At 35.4% G+C, this 19,521-nt stretch overlaps 2 protein-coding genes across 2 annotated transcripts; both read left to right on the forward strand.

Moving 5' to 3' along the window:
• Positions 1 to 542: 542 nt before the first annotated feature.
• SPON2 (spondin 2) lies at positions 543 to 6,401 on the forward strand. The gene is made up of 6 exons (XM_009648867.2): positions 543 to 710; positions 1,513 to 1,738; positions 2,098 to 2,321; positions 2,589 to 2,780; positions 3,832 to 4,006; positions 6,223 to 6,401. Exons 1-6 carry the CDS (start codon positions 543 to 545, stop codon positions 6,399 to 6,401), a joined length of 1,164 nt encoding a protein of 387 aa, XP_009647162.2.
• A 6,451-nt stretch (positions 6,402 to 12,852) lies between these two features.
• On the forward strand, positions 12,853 to 18,092 carry LOC104135243 (transmembrane emp24 domain-containing protein 11). The gene is made up of 5 exons (XM_009648868.2): positions 12,853 to 12,982; positions 13,890 to 13,990; positions 14,734 to 14,859; positions 17,026 to 17,172; positions 17,943 to 18,092. The coding sequence occupies exons 1-5, from the start codon at positions 12,853 to 12,855 to the stop codon at positions 18,090 to 18,092; spliced, it is 654 nt and encodes a 217-aa protein (XP_009647163.1).
• Positions 18,093 to 19,521: the final 1,429 nt, after the last annotated feature.

Below are 19,521 nucleotides of genomic sequence, written 5' to 3' on the forward strand. Positions count from 1 at the left end.
TCTTTCCAAAGAAACCACAATGTTACAGAGCCCTTTCATCATCCAGCATACGGTACTGTAGAACACAAAAATATACACTGTACTACTTTAAATTAATTCATATTTGCAGGAGACACAGTCTGTGTGAGTATGTGCAATTATGAAATGTAACTTTTTTTTCCTCTTGACTTTTTTAGCTGCCTCACCCCTTTTATTTGAACACATACATATGGTGTGTGAGAGTGAGCAAGCTCTCTGTAAATGTTTGGAAGAAGCATCTGTCAGACAATAAAACTTACAAGAAAACATGCTTCTCATTTAAAGTGTATTCACTAGAACTATTTCAGTGTTGGAATCAGTTCATTTGTGTAGCTTGGAGGCATTAATAAGAGCAGAGAACTGTAAAGGCACCAGAAAGCTGAAACTGTTATTAAGAATCCAAGGTATTTTTTTAAAGCATTTTGTCTACTCGGCATCACAGTCTTCTGACAGGAACCTGAACCAGTTGACAAACAGGAAACCTCTGATAGTCCATCCAAAAAGACTGCAAACAAGAAGATGGCATGCTTTCTGCAAACCTGGAAAGTCTAAAGATTACAATAATTGCTGGACCAAAGGGACCCTCTCCAGGCATAAATAGCAAGACTCCTACTGTCTTCTCTTGCAGACCAACTCAGCTGCCAGCAAAAGCAGGTGCTCTCCCCCTACCAGTGCTCCAGAGGAAATATTTAGTGAGTATTCACAGCTCTTTTTACAAATTAATATATTATTAGCGTTTTAGTTGTATTTGTATAGTTGTCTCAAAGGACAAAAGCATTTAAAAATAAGTTTTTAAGGCTGTTATTTTAAACAATTGCTGGAGTTCAACAGTCTGATGCAATTACCATATTAATTTAAAAACAAAATTTGCACAACCTATGACAGCAACTTTTAAAAAGTATTATTTTTTAACAACTGTGTAGCTTAAACAATCTGAAGCAATTACAATGTATTTTTAATGCACAAGTTAAGACAGCAAAGTAATTTATATAAGTATGAAATGTATTTGACTTTAAATGTTATGCCATAAAAAAGCCTTTGCAGAACACAAATTTAAAATAAATCATTTCTTTTGGCAAAGTAACCTGCAATTTAATCTTTAGAAGAATAAATATACCACTAATGTTTTCCACAGAAACAGTTGCTACCCTAATTAATTCAAGATGTGACTCTAATAAGATTTCAAAAGAAAATCAGAAACAGATTTTTCTCAGAGGTAGTACTATGGACAAGGTTAAGATATTTTTATTTTCATTGGAAACACTTGTCCCAGGTAGAGTTACAGATTTGTAGTATATAGCATGGAAATATCAAATCTGAAAGCATTACAATAATGCTTTTAGAAGCATAACAATTTTTAGTGTTACAGATATATGCTTTCTTTTTGATTGTAACTTACTGTACATTGCATTTTATTAGGTAACTGTTCTTGAATTTTGAGTTTAGAGTGACTAATACAGCTAACATTTTTTTTTTTTTCTTTTTGTGTGGAAGGGAATGGAAAACCTGATGTTTGTCTACTGCTCCTGTAAAGTTATCTGGACACTGCTTGTAACAATACTAGGTTATGCCAGCAGCTTGCCTGTGGGTGATGATTCTATTTGCACAGCAGAGGAACTTGCTAAGTACAGCATAATCTTTACAGGGAAATGGAGTCAGACTGCTTTCCCCAAGCAGTATCCGCTTTACAGGCCTCCAGCACAGTGGTCATCAATGCTAGGTAAGTGAAGAATGTACAGTTTTAAGAACAGATAAATCTCTTGATCGCTGTGAGCTTTTTTCTTCTTAATAGTAAATTTTAAGATAACTAATGGAAAAGGAAAAAAACAGCCAAAGTTACTACGAATGAAATGCAGAAATTGAAGTATCCACAATGCTTTCAAAACCCTACAACTGTTTTCAGTTGACTCCTGTTTTCAATTGGCTGCAGCTGAAACAAACAGTGATAAACCAAATGTTTTAGTGTTCACTCATTTTTATATGCAATTTTTTTAACCTCAGAAATAAAACAGAGAAATTGAAGAAATAGGGACAATCTGAACCAGACTTTTATGTCATGCCATGTATTCACTCAAATAGGTGTTACTCATAGTTCTGACTACAGCATGTGGAAAAAAAATGAATATGCCAGCAATGGTGTACGTGATTTTGCTGAAAAGGGTGAAGCATGGGTATTAATGAAAGAAATAGAAGAAGCTGGAGAGAAAATTCAGAGTGTACATGGAATCTTCTCTGCTCCTGCCATTTCCAGTGGTACAGGACAAACCTCTACTGAATTAGAAGTGCATTCAAGACATCCCTTAGTAAGTAAATGTACATATTAATCTTAAAAGTTTATTTTATGTCACTAGCATACAAAATTAAATATGTGAGTTCCCACTTGTAGGAACAACATAATGCAAAGAGTTACTAAAAAGCATGTCGCATTTCAGGGAGCATGGTACAGGTTCTATAACGTAGAAGAGCATAATGACATTTCTTTCAAAATTTTAAGTTAAAATTACTATGACCAGGACTGGATCATTTTGAAATAAGTGATGCAATTCTGATGGATCATTTTGTTTCATTAGGTTTCATTTGTTGTACGAATTGTTCCAAGCCCTGACTGGTTTGTGGGTATTGACAGCCTAAATCTCTGTGAAGGAGACCACTGGATGGAGGAAGTCTCAGTAGATCTATTTCCATATGATGCAGGAACTGATAGCGGTTTCACATTTTCCTCCCCAAACTTTGCCACTATTCCTCAGGACACAGTTACAGAGGTACGTGTATATACATAGTTTAGCACTTCATAACTCTATGTTTTGAGTCCTCCCTTTAAAAGAGAACTATCCTATGACTCCACAGTTTTGGTATTTGAGACTGCTGATGCTCTCTCTATATGGATTTATTACATAGTTGATGACCCTACCGCTTTTGTTTATTTTCTGTATCTTTAAAATGTATTAGGTAAATGCAGATGGTTCGTGAAAATTTGGCTCTACATTTAAAGTATTTTCTGTAAAAGCTTACTATTTCTAGATTATTTGTAACAATTCTTAAAACACCAGGAAAATAAAAATATTAACAGTCATGGCATCACTAAACATGTATCTAACCAGGAAAATTCTTTGTAGTGAATACCGATGGAGGGAGGAGTTTTCAGCTAAAAGCATTGCTGAAACCTGAAACTGTTACTGGGAAAGGAGCTAAGGGAAAGAAGAGGAGAACTTCTCCATTGCTGCTGCAGTGACCCCACTTTCTCTTTTGCTTGCTCAATACTCTATATGCTTCATACTTCGCTTTTGTCATTTAAGGGTGCTGGGGAACAGAACATTTTGATTCAAATGTTTTGAATACTATAAGCATTCAGTCAGTCCTTTCTTTAAGGTCAGTTTTTCTAGAGCCAAATGCTGTGGTAATGAGTAATGAGAAAAGGAGCAGAGAGGCTGGAAAACAATACATTTGGCCTCCTACACCCGTATGACAGCTGCTACAACATACCTAATGTTATTATTTATACTCTTGTATTCTCCCTTGTAGTAACATCCACTTCTTCCCATCAAACCATTTCATGCATTGCTCTGTTTTCAGTACCTCCCACCGCAGTCCTCTATCCAAAGGTTGGCACAATTTGTTGTGCCCAGTCTCAAAGCATTATGCACAAAAATTCTGGGATTACCAGCACTAGTTGTATGAACCAAGGTTCATAGAAACTAGTGATATGCATTTTACTTGCCAAAAAGTATTAGCATTATGTGTAAACATGATTTTACAGTTGTCTTCTTACTAATAAGATGTAGTTTCTTTAAGGTTCCCCTTCTTATTTCACAGATCACTTGTTCCTCCCCAAGTCACCCAGCAAACTCATTTTATTATCCCAGACTCAAAATTTTGCCACCTATCGCTCAAGTAACAATGGTGAAATTAAAGAAAAACCAACTGGGTCTTCCTGCACCTTACCTTGATCTTCCACCTAAAAGCAATGAAATAATAGATTCTGTCTCAGGTAAGTGATTAGTACTTGAATATGCTCAATTCTGTTATTTCCATTCATTCAGAAAATACATGGAAATCTGGCAGGTGATGTGGGTGAAACAGGGGATTAGGCAGAATATTCTCCTATCTGCCCTGGAATACTTTCCAGACTCACACATGGGAAATAAAACAAGCCACTTGACATAAAAGAGAATCCCTGAAAGAATAAGGAGGGGTTTTCATATCTGAGCTGTGGTTCAAAGGCTTGGGTTATCTCCACAGTGAAGGTTACTCAAGACTTAGCAGCAGTATAGATCGGTGAATTTTATGAGAAATAAACAATGTTTGACCCGAATTTTGCAACTTTGAAGGAAATACTCGTCCTTAAGTTTTTACATGACAACAGAGCAAAAGAACTGTTATTGTTGTCTCTCTGGGTCAGAGGGCTTGATAGTTATGTGCAATAAGATTTGATAGAAATCAATAGATTCTATCACATGTTTGTGATAGAAACATACATCCTGACAACAAAAATGTTCTTTCTCATTTTTCCTTTTCTTAAGAATATTAGCTAATAACCTTGTTTAGATAGGAAGACATAAAAATTACTGACTCAAGTCAGTCTTAAGGGTATTTTCAAATCTCCAAATTAACAAATACTGTATTTTCTCTAAGTGAAAGATAGCAGCTGGACAGTGTCCAACGAGATTATCTCTTTATACTTTTCTAGAGGAGTTTTACAAAGGGTAAGTGGAAGAGTTAAGAATAAGAAGACTGACATCCTAAATACTATTTTTGGGCCAGCAATAAGCTAGATCCCCAATGTATTCCTAGAATAGCTGCCATGCTTGAAGAGTTTCTTCTGCTTCTCCAGAGTAAGTCTGAAGGTTGTATGCCTCTAGCTCTGTGCTAAAATCACCTCACAATCACTAAAACAAAGCTCATTCACTACACAGCTAATAATACTTGATTTATACTTTAATAAATGCACTTCTCTATCCATTTATAGTGTTTTAATGAATTTCTAATAGTAAACAAGACATATGCAAAGTGAGTGCTACCTATCTCATTTTCAGTCATGTGCCTTTCCCATACCATTTGAAAAGAAGATTTGGCCCTTTTTAGGATATAAGTTTAAAACAATGCATTTAAAGCATGGCATTTAAGAAATAATTTTAATCATATATCCACACTTTATTGTGTATTAACCAGTAAATCTGTCTGTTCAAAACATATTTCAGAATCAAAAGGACAGATTTAATTACCAAACTGTCCCTCATTCACACTGGAAACATGGGAATGAGTGATCAGCACTGAAGTGAGTGCCACTGTAATACCAGAAATTTATACCAGAGGTCACATATAAAGTACAGCATTTAAAGCTGGATTTCTGCGCACCTATTTCACCTATTTTACCCACAAATGCTCCAATACAGTTTTGATGCAATTTTCTGTGAGAAGCAATATTTTTGTTTAACCTGCTAAGGAATAATCATCTGCATTTTTATGAGAGATATTTTCAATGAAAGTATATGTTAAGAAAAGTAATTTAGAGTTTCTGGCTTATTTTCTTGCAGTAAATTAAAACTATATTGAAAACCCTTTTAGTATTAAAAAGCTTCTAGTGACAGAATATCTTTATTGACAAAGGGAACTGTAGTGTACATACCAAACAATAGCAAGATGATTTAATGATAAAAAATGGGACTTTTCTTCATTTCTGAAGCAGACTGGAACCAAAGTTAAATGGAATTCGATATGAACAACTATAGGAACAATAGCTATCTGCAAAGAAATATAAGTGTGCCTAAATAAACCAGAGAAAAACTTTAATCCCAGTGTTTTTAGTAAGCCATGCAAAGGCAAATGAGTTATAAAATTGACAGAAGATGGTTTTTAATGCAATCTTTTGAATGTAATTATTTTAAGCACAGTTCTATTTGATAGGAATTCTATATTTTCGGTTCAATAAATAATTTGCTGCACTACTGATATAGTACCTCAGACAGTCTCTACTCTGCCATTATAAAAATAATAATAATAACAACAGTGTCAATGAGCTTAGTAGCTGGAAACAGACATTTTTATTTATGAAGCAACATATGGATTTTATTAATAACCAGTGTATTTTTGTATAAGAAAGGACACTATTTGATCGCTACTGCTCAATGCTTTGCTAACTATGTGTTTGCCTTAAGCATAAATTTATGTAAAATTACCTTTTTTTTTTTTTGGTGTATATTGCAGAAACACCACTGGACTGTGAGGTTTCACAATGGTCTTCCTGGGGTCTCTGTAGAGGTCTTTGCAGAAAAACAGGGACCAAGATCAGAACTCGTTTTGTACTTCTTCAGCCTGCCAATAATGGAATGCCTTGTCCAAATCTGGATGAAGAAACAGGATGTGAACCAGAGAACTGTGTCTGAAATAAAGAAAAGATAATAATTTAGATAATTTAAAAGTAGGATAAGTTCAACTAAATCTCAACTACATGTCAGTCAACGCTCCTTATAATTTGGGTGCGCAGCACTATTTTGCTGAAAAGGTATATTAGGCTGGTTTTGAAAGTTGTTGTTTAATATCAAGTTTTTTGGGGGTTAAATTCCTAAGGTTTAGTATCACAACAGTGCTTGATCATTTGCAGACCAAAAAACCCCAAATAAATCCTTGCTATAAATATACTGTAAGTTCTTGGAGTACCCTCTAGTGGCAGAAAAGAAGACATTCGGAAAGATTATACTTCACACATGTCAAAATCTTTCTGTCACAAAATCTAAACTAATAACGTTCTTAAATACTGTAATTTGTAGATCTACAGCTATTTATACCTAGAAATTAATTTTTTCTCTAAATTATGTTTTTATAATTTATTGGCATTTTTGTCGTCTTTCTAAACATGTTTAACATTCATTTCTTCAGAAACTACTTGCATAACTTAGTGACCAGATGTTTGCAGCATGGTTAAGACAATAATATAACTGAGTAAACTTGTCTTGAGACTTATGAATACAAGAAAATGTCTTTCTTTTTCTTTTGTTTTCTCAAAAATAAGAAAAATAACTGTCATGAGGACACTCGGCCAACAAAATGACTAGAAAAAATCAGAAATATGGATACCAGTAGAAAATCTCTGAACTTAACTAAAAGTGTTAGCTGAGATTTAAACACTGACTGACTGTTGCTGTGTGTCCCTCATGAGACAGCTATCTCAAAGTTAACACTGTTGACCATAACATAAATTATACCAGCTTTTAGATACGCAGTAAATATGTCCCTATTTCTTTAAATGTGTTTGCTGCTATTTGTATCATCCTAACTTTTTTACAGAGAAAACTTAACAATGTTTTAATATTATCTAAAATTGAGGCATACACAGATATGACAAAACACAGTATGTCAGAAACTCTTCCTGACTGCAAGTTTTAATGCTCAAATAACCGTTATAAGATGAATGTAACATATGGCTTATAAAGACTTGTGGCTACAAGCTAGGAAAAGGATTTTGGAATAACACTGTTCAATAGAATATGTTTACAGTCAGCCCACAAAACTTTTACAGCACACTGCAATTTTACAAATATACAGCACAGATATTGAACAGGAGACGTTGATTTGAGTAGGTTCTTCTTGCAATATGCCAAATATCAAAAAATTTATTATGTACTTAAAGGAGCACACTGTATTCTCTGTAGGGTTGAAACATTTAAAATGTTCTGTGTAATATTTTCCAGGAGATAAATCTTGCAAAGCCCCAAATAAATTTGAAACTTTATCAGGCTAGACTAAGTTGTCCTGCAAATGCTGATAAACACACAGTTGTTAGAGCCCAGTACAGGAATTTCTACATCTTGCATTCTTCTCATTCCCACTGTTGCCTGTTTTTCAAAATTGTTTCACTTACTTTTTTTATTATATCTATTTTTTTCAGGTTTACCTGTTTCCATTCTAGAATGGAAATAGTGTTATTACATTGCCATTTTCATATTTTGTGTTTAGTTAATTTCTCTGCCTTTTCAAATCTTTTCTTTCTTATGTTCATTTTTGCCCATTCTGTTTTCTTTTGTTTTAAACTTATTTACTATATAGTTACACAGTGATTACCATTGTAGAAAACTAAACATATCTTGAAATATATCTTTAAATATTCTTTGAGGACAGGAACTAATTTCAAATTAATTAATAAACTGGTGATAGACTAAACTCAATAAAGGTCTTGGGCAGAAATCAGATGCAGATCAAAATTATGATTTAGGGAAAACAAACCCACAAACTACAAGGTAACCTTGGAGGAACCTTCCTGGAAGTTCTCTAACCACTGGAGTTTTGCTTCTTTACATGTCCAGGACAACTAAAGCGCTAGGTGCAGCAGAAGAGTATCAGCATTCATAACTGTACATACGACCTGAATCTAGGATTTCAGTCCTAGATGTGATTTGATAGTGGAGGCATCCCAGTGTTTACTCAAACTCCTGAAGCCAAAAGTTTCCCAAAGGACACTGAAGGAGAAAGGACGAGAGAGGGAGGTGGAGTAGAAAGGGAAGTGAACATGTAGAAGGCCAACACGTTTCAGGGAACTCCAGTTATTGATAAATAATTTTTCTATTTTAGAGTGTTTACATACATTAATATACACTGCGGGTTTCTTCAAGCAGAGTTTTCCTATCCAGTCAGTTACCTGGATATGGGGCTTTTTGTAAGCAGTGACTTCAGGAGACCTTGGGAAATATAGAATCCTTTAATGGTGCCCTTGTGGCAGTCTAATGTTTGGTCATAAATACAGTTCCAGGTATTCACTTTGTGAACACCAAGGATGGAGACATTTCTTGGCAAGACTGTGGATACAGTGGGTTCTAGAGGAGCACGTTTTAATGATGGAGCACATTTCTTATAACCTATCTTTATTAAACTGATTACTGAGGTAGGTGATCCCTGTGTGGATATAGCCAGGCCTTTGTAGCTTTTACTTTCAGGGCAGTCTTGGATTTCTCTTAAAAATTTCGGGGCAATGAAGAAACACAGATGCTCTTCCTCCCTTTTCCCTTACACACAGTGTTACAGATGGCTGGCAGCCAAGATGCTGTGGCCCTAATTACATGAGATTTATGGAAGGAAATAGGTAAATTAAATTCTGGGTTAAACTAATCTCAGAAAAAAACTTTTGGAGGAAACTTGAAATGGATTTGTAAACAAATTTTTTTTAGCAAGAATGTTTTGTAGGAAGAATAAGCTTCAATGCCTTGGCAGATATTCTTGTGGAATAGAAGACACAGTTACAGGTAAGTGTAGCAGCAAAAAAAGTAATCATAGACTTGAACTGTGGTCCTACAAAAACCATGAACACCAAATTCAGTTCCTATAGTGGCATAGGGTACCTCATTACTGAGAACAACTTGTCCAGTACCTTAAGGAATTTAGGGACAGTTAGCTGTGAACACATGAAAGCTCTCCCTATTGTCTCCTAGGAGGTGGGAATGTCAGCTGAAGCTGCCTCTGTATTTATGCTTTTCTATGGGCTGTGGCTTCTCTGTAGACATCCAATCCAGCATTGGCAGTTAATGACTAGGAAAAAAACAGGGTACTTTTGTAGATAAGTCAGGATACGGGAAGGACTGATATGTTCTATGAACTGGACTGAACTGGACTGAACTGAACTGAAAAGCTCTCTCTGGTACCATAGCATAAATGTTGGTTGCATAAGCCTTAGGTGGACTAAAGAAGAGAGCAGACACCTCGTTCCACCAAATACTCCACAATGACTGGGAAGGATGTCCAGGGTGTGTGTGTGAAACAAACTTACTAACTGCAGTTTGAGGCCCTGTTCCGTTTTGCTAAGTAAATATGCCTTCCCACAGCTGAGAAGCTGTAGCAGAGGGCCATACTATATAAGTGTACTATGTAAGTGGGCCAACTCTAACTGACCAAAACTCATTCACCGAGCCTGCTGTGAAATGTTGCAGGCAATTGTCAAAATGGCACAGGGTCTGTTGTTCAAGATAATTTTTGGGAGATACAGTCTTGAATTAATTGAAAAATAGCTCTAATATCCTAGCCACACTGCCTAAGTTAAGAGTGGTCATGGAAACTAATGTATGCCTAACTTCTAGATCAGGAGGGAAAGCATATGCCAGCCTTTCTGATCACTGAATGAGCACTGTCCCCATCAGGACATAACTGGAGTGAGAGCAAAAGGTCTGAGAGTACTTGATTGTATTGAACGCAAAAAAGTCCATTTCATGATATTCCCAGTCCCAGGTAATTGAAGTACATTGGGAATACCTGAACTGTTACAAATGATCCAATATAATAAAGTAACTCAGACTATTCCATGACAATATTTAATGTGATCAGAACATAAATCTAAATCTAACACGCAATTCTGAAGTCAGCCAAATCCTGTTTAATGGCATGCAGTATGCAGAAGTTGTGTCCATGGTGATTTACAGGTACTGTGAATACCTGAGACAAAAAAGCTCTCAATATCCCACAGGACAACCTCATCACTGGGAGGCTGACTTATTTTTCTTTGTTTGAAGTCCAGCAGCTCTACCATGTTAGCATTTGCTAGCCAAAAGTACAGAAGTAATGCCTCTGTCCCAGCTGGTCTGGGCAAAGCGAAGGATAAAGTGGCATCCCCTTGTACATCTTGTGTTCTACAGTTGGAACACGGAATCTTGGAAACCTTGAGTAGTCAATGAAAAGATAAAAGGATGATTGCTTAAGTAGCTCACAATCTGCAGAGAAACGCATACTGCCTGCAAGTACAGTATGGCATGAGAATTTATGCAGGTGCATGTCAGTCAAGATCTCCCTGTGGTGAAGGGGTAAAAGTCCAATTATATGATGAGCTTCTGTATAATCTAAAATTATTTCTGATGGATAAATTCTAAAGTAGTAATGGCGTCCTAATATCACCCTGGAGACTCCTAGGGATTCAATGGGCATGAGATGCAATTTGTATCCCTCTATCATTAACCATATGGAGTCAAAGAAAAAGAATTTATGTTTAAGGAATCAAGGCTCCTCATCTTCAGCAATCTCGTTATCAGTATAGGAATGTTGTCTTTTGCTGGATGTGAACTAATACTTTTGCTAGAGATTCTGTGAAGATACTTCATACTGTGGAATGGGCTAAGCTTCTGATGATTGTGAGCCTGTGTCATTGTTAGACAAAACCATTTTTTACTGAGACACCTTTATTAGATACCTTTATATATACCTTTATAGATAGCATGTGCAGTAAAGAGCAATAAACCAGCAGAAGTGAAAAAATCAGTAAGAGTTACTGTCTGGAAATTTTAGGTATTTAGTTTACAGATACTGAAGATGAGTTGCTGTCCAACTTCCTTCCTTGAAACTAGGAAAGTACATGTTCTTATGTTATGATGGAGCCAATTCTTCAGCTACCAGCGCTAGCAGAACGCATTTCCTGCTAAAGCAGATTCTCAGGACTGCTCAGAAATGGATAGGAAGACCAACGTAGTTTTATTTACTAATGAATAGGTGTCACCAAATAACACTAAATGCAAATGGGACATTTTATTAGGAACTTGAAAGGAGAATTCAGAGGAGGTGTTGAGCAATAAGGGAAAAGGGCTAGTCAGGATCCTTCGGTGTGTGCATAGGGTTGAGGGTGCGACTTACGCAGCTGAGCATTTGACAGCTGTATGAAAACAAAACATAAAATCCAACTACTACCACCTTTTCAAGCAAAATAAATGCTGGTACAATTCCAGCAAGGAGATGGTGGTTTCCCTGTCTACGACACTGTGTACCACCTACATGGCACGCGTGTGTGCAGCAGAGGTACTTTATATCCCATGCTCTGAAGTCAAGGTGACAGAACTCTGAAGTGAACTAAGAGGTTCATCAAAGACCCATTCAAGGAAGTGCCTGAACGATTTCATCTGCAAATGCCGAGTGCTGCTGAGGAATATGGCAGGGTTGGAGAGACTCAGTGATCAAACTACAGAGACAACAGGAGTGTAGCAAGTTTCTGAAGGGGAAAATGAACTCAAAGGTGGTTCCTCCCTGCTGGAAATGATCCCATAGGTGGGTCCTCCCTGCTGGAAAATGACCACATCTCCTCTCACATTGAGGCCAACCTTTCAGACACAGTGATCTCAGGTTTTTGGGCATGAAACACTTAAGCGGTAACTGAGTTCGTCATGAGGCACATAGGTTGTTTGGTCTATATCAGTAAAAAGGGTAATAATAAACCCCTCTATCATTATTTAATTTACACTATAACTTTTTTTAGAGAATCTATTAGGCAGTATCTAAGAGAAAGGCATTCTTATATATAAAAAAATCTTATTCAGAAATTGTTAATTTTATTATTTTGGCTTTTATTTTGGTCTTTTGGCTTTCTTCTTCATATTTCTTTCAGCCTTTTTATGTAGTCCCTATGGGTTTTGTACAGGTGTATACGTATGTCCAATGGTTTAGGTTGGAAATTACAAGAGGAGCAAAGTTCTGGAATAATAACCGAGAATAAATGTGAAATATAAGTTAACAAGTTCATTTAAGTTGAAAATTGAGCAGTTTATGGAAAGAGATAGGCAATGTGGTTGCTTACAGTAATCTACGGAACTGATCTCAAGTACCTGAGAGGTCCTTTCCAGTTTCATGTATATAAAGTAAAATTTTAATCTAGATGCTGAGAAAAAAGAAAGATTTAACAAGCCTTTTTCATGTTATCTCATTCTGCAGAACATACTGTAGTTATTTATAAATGTGTAACCACCAGCTGCCTTTTCTCACAGTTTTTTTTCCCCTCAAAAATACACTGATAAGCAGCAAACAAGGAATGACCACAGGACTACATACATTTGTAAATAGTTATCTTCAAAAGCAGTACAACTGGGATACGTAAAAACCATGAAAATCCAATTAATAGGATTTCTGATGAACTTTGGGATTTCTTTTTCACTTGCTTTGTATTTTCACAGTGGAGAAAGAGAAGAGAAATGTATAATCGAAGACGTTCCCAGTGACACACTGGTAATTGGTAGGTACCTGTCAATGCTATACGATGATCTAACCTATGCGATAGTACAGATAGCTTGTAATGTAACAGGAAAATCTGTGATTGATAAATAAGGTAAACCCATGGTGATGAGAAAGAGGGCACACTGAAAATAACTCCCCGCAGCAGGGGCTAGTTGTAATGTCCTCACACATTTGTGTGTATCCATCACACTAAAAAATGTGGGTTTCCAGAGTGCTTAACTGACTAGACAAAGAAAAAGATTGTCTTCTAATTCTACAGCAGTGGAATTTCTGCTTCAATGTATGTTCTATACATACTGACTAATTTACTCATTCATACCAGAATTTCTGTAACGTGGTTTCCACCATCTGAATGGAAGAGTTACTTTTTTGATTAACGCTGGTCTGGAAAGAAGCAATTCAAGATGTACTACAGCTCCATTTCACCTGGGATATCACAAACACATTTAATTCATCTATAAGACTGTAAATGTAAGATTGAAAGGTGATAGTAAAAATAATATATAATAATCTTTTTTATAAATAAAGTGATAAATATGAAAGACAATCCTAAAAATGTAATTCGAATACAGCACACTTATGCTTTCGGAGGTCTCAGCATGCCTTCTGTATGCTAATCTGACCAGAGCATTAGGAGTAATGAGAAAGTATTACTTGCTCATCAACCATTTTTGTAGTATTCTAGGACATTTGCTAGTGTAGTAAAACATTATTGCATTTCACACTGTTATAAAGTGCCCCCTGAGCAATTTTAATCAGAAGCACATAAAATACATATATTGTTTTATTGTTAATCATTTATCTTTATTTTTTTGCTGAAAAAGCAATAAAGATGTTTAATATTAAGGTATTAATATAAGCTATTTTTTATTTAACAGATTTTTTTTTTCTATCTTTTTTTTTAGGGAATTACCAAGTACAACGCTGGGATATACATAAACAAGAATTTCTTGAATCTGCTCCTGGTTTGGGAATGTTTGTGACAGTCACAACTCCTTCTGCTGAGGTAAACATGCTTTATGAATGTTTCTGTAGATTTATAAGTTGACTTGACACTGGCAGGCAGCACTACCTAACAATAATAGGCACTTTTGGGGAAAAGGTTAATCTACAGCCTACCAGCTAGTTCTGTATTTTGATGCTGAAAGGTATAAACACCTTGTGATTTCTATCAAAGTAAACAGAAATGCCAATGTTTGATAATTACATGTGTGGACAATTTTTGCACTACTACCAGATTTGGGAAACTGTGTCATTAAGAATAGTAAGTGAAAACTGAGAAAACAGGTTAGGTTTTAAAAAAATGAAAATTCACTAATTAAGTAAAATGGTGCAGAATGTACTTGAGCAGCAGAAAGGAAGGCTAGTGATAAATTAAACTGCAAAAGTCAGGATTACCATGAGGCTGCATACAGCCGTCACGCATAGCAGCTGCCTGTGTTGCCATGAGGTCCTGAGCTTTTTCAGCAACAGGCAATTTCTTTCTGTGCATAGACAAGGTCTTAGTTTTCAAACTTTAAATGCTTTAGCACTGGCTTTTGTGCATTGCAGAAATGTACAACATTTCAATGTTCACTGTGAGTTAAAACTGTTTATTTTTCTCTAAATCTATTCTGAAATTCAGATAAATTTAATAATGTCAGAAGGTTAATTGATTACTTTTTACATCCAATTCACAGAACTGTTTTTTGATTGTTTTATTGATATTTATAATATACAGACCAAACATATATAATATCTAAATTACAGGTACTATTGTCAAAACTGTATGGGCCACAAGGAACATTTTCTTTTACATCCTATCTATCTGGGGAGCATATTATCTGTTTACAGTCTAACTCCACGAGATTTGTGGCTTTTGCAGGAAGTAAACTGGTAGGTGAATTTCTTAAATATTCTTTGTTGTAATAGTATCAATTGTTTACAAGCTGCAGAGATTACAAACTAGATTAGAAGTTGGTAAACTTCTAGCAGATAATTCAACATTTCCTAGTAACTAAAGAAGACAAGCCTAGAATTATGAAGATGAAGAGATAAAGACTCTGTTCTGATATTTAAATAGTCAAGATTAGAGAGGCAAGACTAATAACTATAGAGTGATTTAATGTTTGTACAGTGCTTTGAATGTGAAAGATTCTGATCAACAAAAATTTGGTTCAAAAAGATAGATATGTAAGATTGACTAACACAAATACTTGTCATAAAGATATTCCATGTCTTCACTAACTTTGAATTCCTAAAGAAAATTTAACGTTTTAATTTTGAAAGATATTCAAACTGAGAATATATTAGCATACTTGATATTGTCTACTACCAACAAAGTTGGTCTTAATGCAGATTTGGAAAAAAAAAGGAAGCCAACAGAAGTGATATCATGGCTCTAATGTACTTCAGCAGAAGTAGAAGTACAGTAGTAGTAGAGTTCAATAGAAGTAGAAGTACTTTTTTCCAGTTGACAGCAAAAGAGTTAGAGAACCAGCTAGATATAAACATCTTGTAAATGTGTTAAGTGAGTTAGGCCAAGTTTCATCCTAGATGTATGCTTTGGGAACATGTAGATGACACAGAACCGAGAAGAGTTAACAGTACTGAAGTGGAGCTGTTACACTGGAATAAGGTGTTCCTATGGTCAGCTTTATGGAAATGAGGGGAAATTTAGTCATACACATCGCAAAAATACTTAGGTTCTAATAACAAAAAATCCTATGGAGCTCATCAACTAGAGAGGGTAAGGGGGATAAAGCATTGGTTGGTCATAGTTAACTACACACCATGAATGTGATTCTGAGGATACACCAGGAGATTTTTATCTGGTATAGATGGAGCTGTATTAATATAATTCTACATGATGCATTCACCATGTACAGTTCTGGTCATCGTGTTTAAAAGAAGTGAACCGGTGCAGGGAGAGTACATTAATAGCACAGATATTAAATAGGGTGGTTTGTTAGCTTAAGAACACAGAATTGAAAAAGGAAAATATTGCTCTTTATGTTTGCAGGAATAGAGATCACAAAAGAAAAAACATTCTCTAGCTAAGTTAAAGATTAAGTGGTCTTCTGGAAGAACCAGATGCATAGGTGGTTATCTGAACTGCTTCAAACCAAATTTAAATGAATGAATGGACAAAGGCTTCCATAAGGTTGTGAGATGGATGTCTGGATATTCAGTTAGCTAACTCTAAGGCAGCTGGAAGAAGATGTGCCCTTTATTTGTGGTTGATGTCTGAGTAGACCAAACTTCTATCATGGTAATACCAAGCTCTAGGATTTCTGCAAATTAGCTGTTTGGCTAAAATTATTTATTTTCTCTTAGGTACAAATTGGCTTCTAGGAGAACTTTCTCCTATTAGTTTTAGTAAATTTTTTCTTTCATGCCAAAATAAGTTGCATAATGCTGCACGTTCCATTCTTCTCTTTTCTTTCTATGGGTCTATTTTTTAGCAGGTTTGGGGCATTTTTGCTATAGATCATACAATAGCTTATAGGATGTTGTGAGGTATTTCATACCAGATAAACCGAGAAAGGAAAAGGTACCTTATGGATGGTTCTGTTTTAACACCTATGATAAACTGCAAATAATGATTCAGCTGGTCTCCTTCCAGTCTTGTATTCCTAACTGTTAGTGGAGGAAATCTAAAAGTGCATCTATAAAAAGCTTCCTGCAGTACCACTGAAGAATATAATTTCTGCAATATTAGGATGAAATGTGAAATGCAATGAGCAGTCCTAGCGGTGGTCATTCTTTTAACTGATTTGGACAAAGAACAGAAAACATTTTCATGGTGGTTGAATCAATGCTAACATAAAATAATGCCTCAACAGTAGTGAAGATTTTGAATGTGTTTAATTAGTTAAAAAATATAATGAAGAAACACTTTGGATATCCCACCTGATTCTAATTTTAGGAAGTATTCTGTAAGCAATTAAAACTGTTTTCCTGTAATGAGCTTAAAGGGAAATTATCTGTTGTTTCTTTTTTTTCTAAGAAATTATGAAAACACAGAAGACACAGTAATGAGAATATTTTTTCTGTTTGCAGCGTATCCATTTGGACATTAGAGTTGGAGAACATTTTTTGGATGAATCTGTTGTTCAAGCCAAAGACAAAGTGAATGAAGTTAGCTTTAGACTAGAACATCTAATTGAGCAAATTCATCACATATCCAAAGAACAAAACTATGAAAGAGTATGTATGTTCCCTAATGGAAATGTTAAATATATTGTACATAGGCTTATTGATTTATAAAGTATTATTATTTAATTGCAGTATTATTTTTAACTAACTCATAAAAATCTATTGGTATTTAACCAAAATAGCCTACCTTGCAAAATATTTTTAAAGTGGAATATAAAAACTAATTAATCACTGTGAACTCATGCTTATAGCAACAGGTGTTATTTTAAAGCAGGAATTTCCAAATATAGTTTCTTGGTCAGTCAGTAACAGCAGCTAAGCAGGTGGCAGGTACTGATGCTGCAGATGTTGCCAGCTGTTGTTTCCATGCTGGTCTGTGTGCATGTACTTAATTGGAGCGGGTAAGGAAATGAGTGAGTGTATCTTTACATATCTCCATGCAGTTAGAAAGAAAGCCCTCCTTCAAGCAAGTGTACACCCATCGTCTTCACTTTTCTATACGTATGCAGGCAGTCAGACTGTTTGAAATATGTCAGCTAGTTACCTAAAAAAAGAAATTTGGCTGCAAAAAGGTTCTTGACTGCAGTATGGAAGTGACTGTAAACCTAAAAAGGCTTAAACCTGTACTAATGGAACATATTTAGCACAATATCTCTTTTGTGAACAAGGGAAAGCTCTGTTTGCCTTTCTGCTTCAGGATACAGTCTGTCTGTCTCTCAGTTTTGATTTGTAAAGACCTTATGGTTAAGAAAAAACTTTTTTGTCAACCCAGATCAACAGATGCCAAAAGGTAATAATTATGCTTTTCCTTTTTTCTTCAGGAGCGTGAAGAAAAATTTCGGAAGACAAGTGAAGAAACCAACAGCAATATTTTGTGGTGGGCTATTGTACAAACACTAATCCTCATCTCCATTGGAACCTGGCAAATCAAATCTCTCAGAGATTTCTTTATATCTAAGAAGCTTGTTTAAGTCTTTATAAGTAAATGCACAAATTTGAAAATTGCAAACCATAGAACACCTAACGCCCAACGAAACCCTGTATCTATGAGAAAATTGGTTGTATATAACTCTCAAGTTTCTCTCATCTTCTACTCTGGCTCTTACTCTAACTCTGGTTTCTCCATCTATATCGCAGTCTCTGGCATCCTCCTACATTTTACTCCTTGAATCCCATCTTTTATCCATTTCTTTTCCTCTGCAGATGTAAAGCTAAATCTAGAAGAAGGGCTCAATGACTAAGGCAACATTTAAGTTCAACTCAGGATTGTTAGGGTTTTATGAACAACTAGCAGAGTAGCTACAGTATCATGCAGTTACAAGTCAAAAGCTGGTAATTCAGATAATTAGCTCACGAAGCAGCAGTAGGGTAAGAAGGAGTTGGAGGTGGTTACAACATGACCCATCTCAGCACTCGGTTAGCATGTAAAAATATAAAACTTGAAAAAGTTTCTAGAAAGCAACTGTGATAGCAGAATGTTGTGGTTTGGCTTCCTACCTGTCTTCCCAGACATTTCACTAGTCCAAAAGGTAATGAAAGCTGAAATATCTGTAGACCAATTATTGTTTTAAAGGCACTGCTTGCTTTCTTTTTTCTACCTTCTCACCTTTTATTTTCATTAGCAAGGAAATGACATTGCCTTTTAAGTTCACTTATGTTTACAGTATGGGAATGAAAATACAGCATCTATGTGAGAATCCATAAAGTTGATACAAAGTAGTGACAAAACCCAACGCTCTATGGACTAAGTGAATCAAAATAAAATCTCATAAAGCTATTCACTGCGGTGCGTCCTATATTTAAAAATTCTGAGACTTCAGAGTTGTCACTTGAGATGCCTGGTAAATAAGTATTATTAAACTCACTTTTATAGAGCACTCACAACATGTCTTGTAATAATATCTTTGGTGGTGGGAAAGAAGGAAAGATGCGTTACAATCATATAGTATATGAAGTCCAAGAAGAAAGTTTAGTAAAGGGTTGCTACAGGGTTGTGGTTCAGACTTTAGCTGGTATTTAGTGTGAGGCTCCTAACTACATCCCAATGACAAACTTGACTCATCTCACTTACAATACATTTCAGCTTTTAAACCAAAAGGACAGGCACCATGTCAGAATTTATAAAGGAGCTGATTATGTTCCTCTGTACTAATTAGGTCTATACTGAAACCAGCACTGAGACTTGGAGCCTTGACTATAGTGTGAGAGCACTTCATTCTTTATCTATAATATTATTATAATATTACAATATTATAATCTATAATATTATAAAATAATAATAATAATAAAAAAATCCTTGCTTTGATGAAATGTTTTAAGTCTTCTTCAAGATTTTAATTAACACTATAAAGCAGAAACTAAATCATAGCTCTTTTGGGAAGCACTTTGGGGCAGTAGTGT

This window comes from Egretta garzetta, unplaced genomic scaffold (genome assembly GCF_000687185.1).
Source record: "Egretta garzetta isolate BGI_Z169 unplaced genomic scaffold, ASM68718v1 scaffold241, whole genome shotgun sequence".
Lineage (NCBI taxonomy): Eukaryota > Metazoa > Chordata > Aves > Pelecaniformes > Ardeidae > Egretta > Egretta garzetta.

Excerpts from the sequence above, each read along its gene's own strand:
- SPON2 (XM_009648867.2), top strand. The coding sequence starts at position 543 with ATGCTTTCTGCAAACCTGGAAAGTCTAAAGATTACAATAATTGCTGGA. Across the intron at positions 1,739-2,097 it reads ACAGTGGTCATCAATGCTAG|GTGTTACTCATAGTTCTGAC; the intron begins GTAAGTGAAGAA and ends TCACTCAAATAG. Across the intron at positions 2,781-3,831 it reads CTCAGGACACAGTTACAGAG|ATCACTTGTTCCTCCCCAAG; the intron begins GTACGTGTATAT and ends CTTATTTCACAG.
- LOC104135243 (XM_009648868.2), top strand. The coding sequence starts at position 12,853 with ATGAAAATCCAATTAATAGGATTTCTGATGAACTTTGGGATTTCTTTT. Across the intron at positions 14,860-17,025 it reads CTTTTGCAGGAAGTAAACTG|CGTATCCATTTGGACATTAG; the intron begins GTAGGTGAATTT and ends TTCTGTTTGCAG. Across the intron at positions 17,173-17,942 it reads AAGAACAAAACTATGAAAGA|GAGCGTGAAGAAAAATTTCG; the intron begins GTATGTATGTTC and ends TTTTTTCTTCAG.